General features: G+C 46.1%; 1 protein-coding gene across 1 annotated transcript; it reads right to left on the reverse strand.

Moving 5' to 3' along the window:
* Positions 1 to 4773: 4773 nt before the first annotated feature.
* On the reverse strand, positions 4774 to 11214 carry LOC149342103 (uncharacterized). The gene is made up of 5 exons (XM_089542093.1): positions 11062 to 11214; positions 8713 to 8864; positions 7372 to 7439; positions 5449 to 5535; positions 4774 to 4972 (listed from the first exon to the last, which is right to left on the reverse strand). The coding sequence occupies exons 1-5, from the start codon at positions 11170 to 11172 to the stop codon at positions 4848 to 4850; spliced, it is 543 nt and encodes a 180-aa protein (XP_089398219.1). The 5' UTR covers positions 11173 to 11214; the 3' UTR covers positions 4774 to 4847.
* Positions 11215 to 11699: the final 485 nt, after the last annotated feature.

The raw sequence follows: 11699 nt of genomic DNA on the forward strand, positions 1-11699 counted from the left end.
CACCGGCCCTCGGCCTCGGACCTGACACCCCCGGGGGACCCATCTGTGCTTCCTACCATCCATCCATGCACTTATTTCCTCCCCTAGCTTGCTCGTCTCCTACTGAGGAGCGAGTGTTCAAGGCCGGGTGACCGGGCCACAAACCTAGAACGGGGCTTAGGGTGAGAGGACCGGGCCTACTGCGCCGTTACTCCACAATATCGCCGGAGTCACCGGACTGTCAGTCGTACTTCATCCCCGTTCCTCGGCGTCCCGCAAAGGCCATGATAGCCCTGCGGCCGGCCGTGAGGCCGCTTCCCCGAGGTGTCGCTTCAGTGCCTGGCTACTGTAAACCCCCGCGCGGACCTGGTTTCTTCGGAACCAGAAACCGGCGCGTCGGTAGCCAGACTTGCACGCCCCAGCGTGCGGAGGGAAATAGCATGTATTTGAAACCTTTCTCTCTTTTGACATGCCTTCCGGGCCAGATTTCATGGGTCCAACCTGAGTATGCACTCAGGCTTGCCTCCGCTCTGGCATCGGACCTCATGCGCGCGACTGGCTCTCAGAGTCGCCTGGGAGTCGCTGCCACTCCCATGGGGTTTTGCATCCCCAGAGGATGAGTCCCGGCCGTCCCATCCTCACTGCTGGCGTTGCACCGGAACAAAGCCTAGTAGCCAAAACTACACCGGCCCGTATCCGGTTGCGGGGGGGGGGGGGGGGGGGGGCACGAGCTGGCCGCACAGTCAGATTCCCCCCCCCCCCCCCCCGCAGATCGATCGACAACAAAATTCAACGGTTGTTCGGCGACGAAGGCACTCTGCATTGTTTTCAATACAAATACAAAATCAATGGGTGCGTTTGTCACAGCCAGAGCGTGTGTATCATCAGGACGAACTGGCGACGAACCAAACGTTGTGTGTTAGGGCGCTGATTACGCGACAAGAGAGATCGTCTGTTCCCTTCTGTTGCAGTCCAGATTTGCAAATGAGTCTCAAGTCCAATTCAAGAAGGCCGAGAATCAAATGCACGGGCTACCCCCCACCCCCCGTTCTTCTAGAAAAATTTCTCAAAAATGACAATGAGCACAGCACGTCGTGATGAGGTACGATCCATAGGTGGTCACCGTACGGATGGTGGCTACTCTTTTTAACCGACCAAAAAAGAGCGAGGCTCGAGATTTCTGCTTTGTTTCAATCTCTGTTGTATGGTTGTACATTTTTGTGTTACTTTTCTTATATTTCTACTTAACCAGTCCTTTTTTTTCTTGTTCATTTATACTTCGTTCATACTGTTCACGTGAGACACATAATATCTGATACCATTCCTTTGCTCTTATTGGATGTCTCCAGACTGTTCCTTGGCGAAAGAACACGGCAGTCATACCATGCACTGCGCCAATCGAATAAAGATATTGAAAATCTCAAATTTTAACTTATATTTTGCTAAAGATTGAAGAACCAATTTTAGCAGATCAAGTAATGGCGTGCAAGGCTTATCTTGATCGGATGCGTGTCCAAAATCTAATGTTTGGTCTTTCCTTCGAAATACTGGGTAATTTTACTAGCTATAGTATGCTGCATGCTTTCTGAAAACAGGTACATGTTCAAAGATGAAAATGGAGCATTGGAATATGTCGCAGTCTCCAAACTTTAGGATCTCTGCTTGGAGACAAACACAACCGAGGGCTTGTACGCACAGTACATTTATGTTAGTCAGTCCATCGCTGTGTCGCTGCCAAGTGCAGCTTGTTGTCGACTTCCGGAACAGTCCATTGATGATGGCCGTAAGAAGCCCTGCTTTTTAGCAGTACTCGCGCAAGAAAATCAGTTGGCTGTAGTGTTATCCCGTGTATAAACCAGTCAACACGTCCGCGCAAAGACTCCTCGGCGCGCCGTTTTTGACTGCGCGCAGCAGCACCAGCATGGCAAAGAATTTAAACTAGCTTTACCGTGAACACAGACTGCGACAAAGGATGGGCTCCTTGACACACCACACCGCACTCTCAAGTTGACCTAAAACTACCGCCACAGTTGGGTTTCTTCTCAATGAGTGGGCAGTTGTGTAAAATCGCTTACTACCATCACATTAGCTTTGCGAATATCAAATACATATTTCTCCTTGTCTGCCTGTGCAAGCTAAAGGTGGCTCGTATACGGCTGTCATGAGGTCTCTGGCACTGAATGATCTGTACACAGGCAGATGTGCATCAAGATATGCCATATAAAAAGTCAGCGCATAACCAGCACGAGTCTAGAAATAAACATCGCGGAAACGAAAGACGTGAGCTAAATATTAGCATCAAGGAGGCCCTATTTGCAGTTTCGACATTTTTGCCTCCTGCTGTATATATATCCTAAAAAGGTGCCAAAATCGGAATTTGGCACAAGCTACAATAATTTGTCCTTTGTTACCGCCTCACCCTCTTAAACAATTGTAGTCTTATGCAGCCCTTCGTAATTAAAGTGAGTATTTTATAGGTTGCTAGCGTCCCATTGAGACAAGAAAATTTCAAATACTGTTGAACGCCCAGCTGGGGAACACGGCAGTGAATCTATAGCTAGAAGTTCTGCGGTTAATGATAGGCATATCTGCGAAATTTAAAATCATCCGTATTTATCTAACCGTGGTAGGGCAGCAGCTGGGCTGCTCGAAACCTTCGAGTTAACTGGTTCAGCTGATTCTGAATTTTATTGCGGGTTTTAGAGCACTTCAGTGTACAAGCACGGATGAAACCCGGAGGTGAATCGGTTTACATTACGTTGGACTGTATTGCTGTTTCCAATTAGGATTTTGTAAGCCACACACTTTGAAAAGACCGTCAAACTAGGAACGCACGTCCCGCACAGTTTTCGAAGCTAGTTTATTACAAAACGATCGAAACGAAAATTTCTCGATATTATGTAACACTACGCAAGGTATAGATACTCACACAGGCAGTTGCTTTTTCTACGAGCGCGTGTGACAATTTGGGTTACACCTTCAGTCCACGAGGCAATACAAGATGCCTCTGCCACATCACACGTATGCTGTCGCAAATGGGGGAGCAGGACATCTCGTTCCTTTAGGATGGGTCACCTTCTGCCAGTGCGATAATGATCACTTAAAACTAAAAGGGTATTGTGGTTCAGGTTTTCTTTTTGCGCTCACATGCACCTGTTTTGACATCCATTTCCTTCCTCCGTCTTCTCAGTGTTGGCGCAGTGCAGTACCATAATATGGAATTTCCAACTGTTCCAGCTTTTTGTTTTTCTTGCTTTGCAGTCGACAGTTTCTTCCACCATTATAGATAAGCCCTCAAGTACAATGCTTTAAGACTTCGCCATCAATTTCGTTGAATTACTGTGAAGGTTTCGTACGGGCTCATACAACTAGAACGTTGTAGTGTTCGCGCAAACTGGTTAACAAGATGAAGGAGACACGTATGCAGCACTTTAATTTTTTTCCTTAGATGGCTTCCCTGAAATAGAAGCTATAAAACGAGCGCTGCGAATTATAGGGGGGCTCCTCCCTGACATATGGTTTAGGAGGTGGTTTTGAGAGAGAATTGGAAATGCTACACAGACGCCATATGCAGTTATTGTGCCCAGAATTCCTTTTCAAAAACTCTACTGACTAATGCTTTCGAAGGCTGCTCTAAGCAGTATTTCGACGTGTTTTTTACAGAAGATATTAGGCGTTCTCTCAGTAATATGGAACTGCTATTTAGTATCCAGAGCTTGCTCCGGAGAGTGTATTAAAAAAAACAGACTCTCAAAAGAACTTCGTTCAGTTGCTTTTTTCAGATGTCACTCTGGAGGCTGCAGTGCTAAAAAGGCTAATTATGGCTCTTTGCGCTTGAGACATGCTTCTTATCTTGTTTGGTAGTTAATGATTTCTAAAAATATTTCTGCCTATATTTGTGATCAGGTTTAATTTGACATAGGTTCACTGGTGCGGTTGCCTTTGTTTATCTATGTCTATTTTGGAGTGTTTTGTCGGTTGTCGCACATGCATGGGCACTTGAACGCATTTTTCGCTTTTCATTTCTCTTCGCATCCTGTTTAGCATTGTTAGATTGTCTTCGCCACTCTAGTTCAGCCTGACGCTTCGGCATAACGACTGGAACATTTGGCGCGCGTTGGCGCCATCCTTTTTTATTTTTCTGTTTGCGGACCATGAACATCGTTCGACTTTGGAATCCATCTAAGGGCGTGATTTATCCGTGATTTATTATTTTACTGCACTTCATTTTCTTCCAATGACTTCATCCTTCACCCTTGTTTCAGTTATCTCCATGTGCATTCAACGGCGTTCCCCGCTCTTCATTTTCACGTCGGCTCCTCCCTCTGTCTGAAGCTAGCTCGATGATACTTCGAGCTTAAATGACCAAACCCAAGTTACTCCGAGGTTCACCAGGTCACATAGTGTCTTTTTTCTCTAGTGAGCCATATTGCTGAAATCAGTCCTCTATTTCGATCTTCCTCTTTCCTTTCTCGAGTTGCCTAGTTTGTTCTCACGTTTCTACTAAGAACTAAGTCCTTGAGCTCTAAGAAGATTCACCAACTAGCCCGACATCAGCTGCTGCTCAAGTCTAGCCCGGAGCTTCGCCCATATTTGGGCTCATCACACACAGTCAACCGTTCTAAAGGCCGCATTTTCTGTCGAGGCTCCTCGCTATATTGGTTTACCTCCTCTCCACGAGGCATAGTAAAGGACTTACTAACCGTCTTTATAAATTTCAGTTAAGTGAAATTAATTTCAGTTAACGCCAATGCCAAGACGCACAAATCAGCCTCACCACCACCTTTATTTGCGTTCATTCCGCAAAGTGAGATATCAAACAAAAGTCATCCACGGGCCCTCGTAGACTCGCAAGGGATAATGATTTTCTATATTTCGCCGCAGCTGTCCTTGTCGTAAGCTAGGACTCCGAAGCCGCAGATCTCCTGGAACTTGTCTGTGCACTTCTGCGGCACGTCATCCTTGACTCGGGGTGTCACCCACAACCCGCACTCTGTTGTGAAAGAAAAGAATAATACTTGTATAGTGTTTGAACACCTCAATGAACTTGCAGAGATCGATGTTTGTTTAAATATAATTGTGCGCGCCACTACTTTGCTCTGGCAAACCTTAAGTCAAGCCATTACACACAGTTAACCTACAGTTTTACTTCATTTTTTATCTGCAACGATTTTATTCTTTGTTACATCCCTGCAAACCTTATTATGCCTCGTTAACGAGCTATACTAGTGCATCATGGCTTTCTGCATTCGTGCGAATCTTAAAATATAGTGAAATGAGGCACATGGGAGCAAGCACACAATAATTATCATACATAGCATGCGTGTTCAGCAACCGGCTTCATAATGATTCACGGAGCATAAAAGAGGTGTAAGCAAAATAAAGCGCGCTACTACGGCCATGACCGCGCAAAACATGGCGATACGTGTGAAATGTTGAGTGTCGTACAGCTCCAGTGTTGTTACTTACGTTCTGTATTCTTGTACGGAATATCAAACACGACGCAGTCTTTGTAATCCGTATACAGGAAATCGACAGTAATCCAGGGGCCATCAGCTGTAGGGAGTTGAAAATGAGAGCGCTCTTAAATCAATCCTCAGGAACAGTTGCATTCCCAGTCACTGCTCTGGCCGTTGAAACAGGCCATAATATTATAGCGACTTTGAAAACAGCGTCTCATGCTGAAGCTCATCGACCATCAGAGTAAGGGAATGTTTTGCAGCCCGGCCCAGGCATGCTACCTTAATGTAATCTCTGGAAAGCGTGGTGCTGTCTCAAATAATGTGCCCAGTAAATATATTTATAGACACGAGACCGTTACCTAGGTCGTTTAACGCCAGGCGTACCAGGTGTACCAAGTCAGCTCCCGATAGCGTCCAGGCGACCCAACTTCCGCCTCTTTCTCTCTTCTACTCTCTTGTCTTTGCTCGTCTGTGGCATTTTCATTCTTGCAGCCGAAGCAGGCCGAGCGAGTTATGTCCCGAGAGTGGAATGGCTTCAAACGAGCGACACGCGACAGTTCAGTTTTCCCGGAACGGCGTCTAGTTTCGATGAAGCCCGCAATCTGATATGTGATGCCACTAATTCTGGCCACAACCACGTAAGGGCCATCGTACTTTGGTGGAAGCCGCAGCGCCTGACTGGGCACCAAAGCGAGACCATATCGCCCGGAGTGCAGATAACATGCTTTCGGCGGCTATCGTACCAGTCCTTGAAGCGCTCTTGTGAAGCAATAGACCGCAGGAGGGCAATCCGACGAGCTTCTTCAGTCAAAGACAAGATCTCGGTGATACATAGATTTTCACTTGTAGAAAATGGTAGGATGGTGTCTAGGGTGCAGCGTGATGGGCGGGCGTACCAGGAGTAGAATGGACTGCATCCGGTCGTTTCATGAGTGGCGCTATATAAGGCGTATGTCATGAAGGGCAGTATGAGGTCGCAGGTTTTATGATCAGAGTACACATACATGGCAAGCATGTTAGTGCATGAACATGCAGTGCTGCAGCGTTGAATGTTCAGGATGTCAAAGCAACTTGCCCAGCAAAACACTCTGCTCATGTTAGTGAGTTTTCTGTTTCTGAGCACAAAAGTAGCAGCCCTTGAATGATGGAGGCCATGAATTGGCAGCCTTGTTAACTGATTACCTCTCGCGGTGGACCATGCCGTAAGATGACATAGTTCATAAAGAATAGCGACATTTGATTCGCGGTAACCGATTCTAGAGCAGCCGTTTCACAATATATAACGTGTAAGGTAGTCCCTACATATCACGATCCAGCGATTGCCATTTTGAGATTTGGGGAAAAGTCCAAGCGGATCAATTTCAACTTGCTTGCGCGGAGTGCTCGGAGGCGTCAGAGGGTGAAGTAGGCCGGGTGGAGAGGATTTAGGGCATTTGTGGCGCTGACAATGCGTGCAACTGGCCACAACGAATTTTCGGCCAGTAAAGCCACCGTTGAACTGGTTGGAGCATGCGAGCCGATCTGAGGTGTCCGGAGGTGGAATTGTCGTTCGTGCCATGCAAAATGCACGAGCGCAGAGCCGTTGAAACAACGAGCAGGTATCGTCGGCCCATAGGGCACTAGCTCAAAAACGTGCTACATCCTTATGCTATTAAAAAAAAAACCACTGCTTATGCGAAGCCTGCAATTTTTTCGAACATCGTATGCCGATAGGCCTGTTGTGCTACATGCTAAATTCAAGTAAGGCACGACATCGAAGATGAAAAAAATGACACGAGGAGTTAGTATTCGCCGTTTGGTTGTTCATGTTGCGCGTTATTCTGTTGAAGCAGATGACATGTTTTCGCCGTCGCCGACTGGCTCGCTGCGAAAGTTAAAAGATCAAGTGCGTACTATTTTTAAAAGCGAATGGTTCAAACTTTATGCTTACAGTCGTTCAAAAGGTAGTCAGCCTTTTCCGGCGCCGCACCAGGCTTCAAATGGTAACTAATGTTGGTCCTGAAACGACAGTAGAAATTGCAATCAGAACAAAAATGTAATATCTTAGAGGGTGCTACATGGTACAGTATTTTCTCTTGAGCGAAACGAAATCAGAGTAGGCAATGAAGACGCTTGTCGGCTTTCCACCTGCGGGCCAATGATATTGAAAAGAGAAAGCGAGGATACAGAATAGAGAGAAATCATCGCAACCAGATTTAGAGTCGTGCCAATGAGAACTGCGCACGCCTATATAACAGAGGATTCGGGAGTTCCCGACATCCTACCGACAGTTTCTAAGTGGCTTCATAAGCCTTCGGAAGCACCCCATCTGTACGTTATTACTTGTAAACGTCGTTCACTCAGCACAGGAAGAGAATTTTCCAACTTGTACTGGTTTCGTCAAGTCGATTGAGTAGTAGAAAAGCCATGAACCGTTGTAAGTCCAGCAACACTCGAGAAGAATTTTGATTACGGGAATATCGTAACGTACTGCTAGGGAAACTTTGAAGGTAATAGTTTATCCTACCGCTTCGTGCCAAAAGCTTTCATTTTTAAGTTTTTCCATCTCTCGCATCGAATAGTAAACACAGCCTTAGATAACACATACAGGAAGTCGAGCTTGTAACCTAAACCATTGTCCCGGATATTTTGTCAGGTACAGCTGTTGTAAACTATTCTCTTGAGGGATATCGGTATACAAGAGCTGTTACTCACCTATGGGGCAGAAACGTGGAGGCTAACAAAGAGGGTCCAGCATAAGTTAAGGACAACGCAGTGAGCTATGGAAACAAAAATTATATGTGTAACGTTAAGAGATGGGAAGCGGGTGGAGTTGGTGAGGGAACAAACGCGGGTTAATGACATCTTACTCGAAATCAAGACGAAGAAGTGGGCTTGTGCAGGGCATGAAAAGCGAAGGCAAGATAACCGCTGGTCCTTAAGGGCAACGGAGTGGATTCCAAGAGAAGGCAAGCGTAGCAGGGGGTGGCGGAAACTTAGGTGGGCGGATGAGATTAAGAAATCTTCGGGAATGCGGCGGCCGGAACTGGCGAAGGATAGTGTTAATTGGAGAGATATGGGAGAAGCCTTTGCCCTGCAGTGGGCGTTGTCAGGTTGATGATGATGATGATTGTGTCACATATTATTTCCAGTAAAGACTCTTTCTGCAACTCACTTCGTGTGAAATTCTGTGTTTGCATTCATGAAACAAAAATAATTTTGAAGAATAGCTATTTATATTGTAGTGGACATAGTAGCACCAACTGATGTATCACAGTCATTTGACACTCACCCTGGCTGTCCATTCTTTCCTTTGAGCACCCACACATAGGTCGCTGTTTTGGACTCCTTGTCGAAGTCTATCCGAATGGATTTTACGCAGTCGAGGTCTCCGTCCATATCTTCATCAAATATGGCGATGACCATTGGAAAAGCGTCAAATATCTGCATCATCAACAAAAGGTAACCAATGGAATGGCTTGCATAGCAACTGAAACCAGTGGTGTGAGATGCCTGTAACTATTTTTTAAGATTTCAGGATGATTACTGCTCTACTTTTATTAGAAGAGGAAGAGCAGAGGATTGCCATATATGGTGTGCACACAGTTGTGTGGTATGCTTTTCACTATAAGGCTGTAACATATCTTTTAAGCTTTTGGAACTAAGCTACAGGGTGACAAAAAAAATCTGCCACTGAGGTGAAGAAATACAGAGCGGGGTAAATGATACCGTGATTGCTAAGGTTGAGCAGCAGGTAAGAAAAGTTTCTGCTCATTGTTTATCGGTGTTTGAGAAAAAAAATACATGCAGTAAAGTTGTTTGCTATGTTTCTCTGCCCCGAAAATCTCCAGCGTTCGCTGTTCCGAAGGTTGGCTGCCAGCTCTGCTGCGCAAGCAATGATGGGTAACGTCATTCGAAAGGTCAATGTTGAGTGTCAATTATCAATGCTTAATTTACTCTTTTGAACCGCAGTACCATGTGGTACAGTGAACTTCATTTTTATTGCCGTCTCGTTTGAAAACCGAAGTTGAAGATAGGCTAAAGCCAGAGAAATAGTTTGCAGAGAGTTTAGTGCTGAGCAATGGTTGAAATTTATCTACACTCAGTCGGCTTATCCGCTGGCAGGGAAAAAAACCTTTTGTCGCTGTGAGCGCGGAACACTGCGCCAAGCGCAGTGGGATCGTAGCAAACGCAAAAAAAAAAGAGGTGAAACTTTAGCTCTACCAAGATGGAATGACGCGAGAGCGTCAATGGGTTACTGGCTATATTGTGTTATTGTCCATTGGCAACTAAATATTTGCGGGCCTATGTCCCGGGGGCGAAGGAAGAATAACAGCGCTACCTGTCGAGGAGCTAGCCAAACTACCTTGCACTGGAATTTAGTGCCACAGCCCAGCGCAGTCTTTTTTGTACCTCTTCTACGCGTGGCTGTGATCTGGCGGCGAGTTTGGTTGCAGCCAAAGAAAGGCGCTTCGTATTCATAGGTACACCTGTGGAAGTCCTCATGCCACTCGTGCCGCAGCGGCACTCGTGGGGCTTGTGAGACCAAGGGTGCCCTTCTTGAGCAACCTCTCGCCACCGATCATTCATTTCATTTCCACCTGCCCCACTGGGCAGTTTGCTCACAATTGGGTGGGCAGGAGCTTGTACTGACGCCACGTCACGTGACCTAGCTGGATCACCTCTCACATCGGTTGCATCTCGGATATTTTCCATGGAATCTTCAGTGCGAACCAACAGCGTCGATGACGATGATGGCTTTTCTTCGACGCGGGGCCGTTAACGCTATCGCTTTCGAATGGAAAGAATGCTTTACCGCAAGCCGAGAATGGGATCGTCTGAAGACGGCATCTCTTGTGTGAATTGCCTGTTTTCGCTCCCGTGCACGCAACTGCTATGCATCAGCCTGCGTATCGGCATATTTCATATCTCTGACTGGCCAGGTCAAAGGCATCTCTGAACTCGCAGAGATGCAGCCTAGAGGCTGGCTTCTGCCTTTGCCGCGTAGTCTGCTTAAAGTTGATAGGCAGTCGAGACCTTCCAAGTGGTCTTCAACATCAGGAAAGATCGATTTTGCCAGTGCGATATAAGGCTCATATAAACACAATTTTCATTTTTTGGTTTCTGTTTTCTTCTCTGTGGCTACAGCATGTTTTTATGAAGACAGGATGCAGCGCGTTGTGGTATATGTTCTGCACAACAGTGTAATTGCATACACAGACTCAATTTTTACATTTGTCTTTTAACTTGCATATTAAACAACACTAGGCGGCCAATAAATTCTCCAGCCTTTAACTAATGCGTCCCTCAAAGCCTGAGTTGCTTTGGCACGTAAAACCAAATTAATCAAACCAAACCAAACTTGCTTGTGAGTATCGGCGCCCGTTAGCACGTTTTCCTTTTTCTGACCAGCACAAGATGGAGCTCTAAGAACTTTACGTAGAGTTCGATGCCGCTCGGTTTTTCTACTTCAAACGCCTGAGTCCCCGGTTCCGTTAGGACCCTGCAACATCTGGTTAACATGCTTGATAAGCAAAGCGCTTTCGTTCCAGGTCGCCGCTCTAGCAGAGAGCCAGTGCTTTACGCCGGGGTTTGGAAGAGGCAGCGCCTTCCCTTTAATGTTGACCCGGTCCGCGCTTACCTCGAAAGCATCTGGGAGCTCACTCGGTTCCTTGTGCTTCGTTTCGGTAGGCACCACAAGGACCCAAAGGCCTAGAGCACACAAGGCCAACAGGAACAACGGAGAGGGCATGATTTACATTGGAGGCCTGCTCCAAAGTCTTAACTGCGCAGTCTCGTCCCGTTTATACAAATTCTGACTTGAGCATTATCTTCTACTGCCAAAATGTCAAAACGCTCAAAAATAGTGATATCAAGCATTTCGTGTCCAACATTCGCATGTGCGTTAAACCGTTGTCAGTTTGAAAGAATGCAATTCCAGCTAGATATTTGAGTTCTTTTTTATTCTATCATTTGAATCTGATGTTGACCTTGATTTTCTCCGACTACCCGTAATATACGCGGCTAGGACACATAACTTGTGCAGCTTGAATGCAACGAGTCGCACACCCATGGTAGAAACAAGTTTCCAATATGCAATTGCTGCGCACCATGCTATCATGCCACGTTATCTTTTTTTTTTGTATTAAACAAGATGAATGTACACGACTGTCCGCTCAGTCTGACGGGTGTTTTTAAGGAGACTCTCGCTGGGTGATTATTCCCTCAGTCGCCTCTGAACGCCTAACAAAAATTAAACTTACTGTTTTCTTCCGCGCT

Source organism: Amblyomma mixtum, chromosome 5, assembly GCF_055824585.1.
Source record: "Amblyomma mixtum isolate Tamu chromosome 5, ASM5582458v1, whole genome shotgun sequence".
Classification (NCBI taxonomy): Eukaryota; Metazoa; Arthropoda; class Arachnida; order Ixodida; family Ixodidae; genus Amblyomma; species Amblyomma mixtum.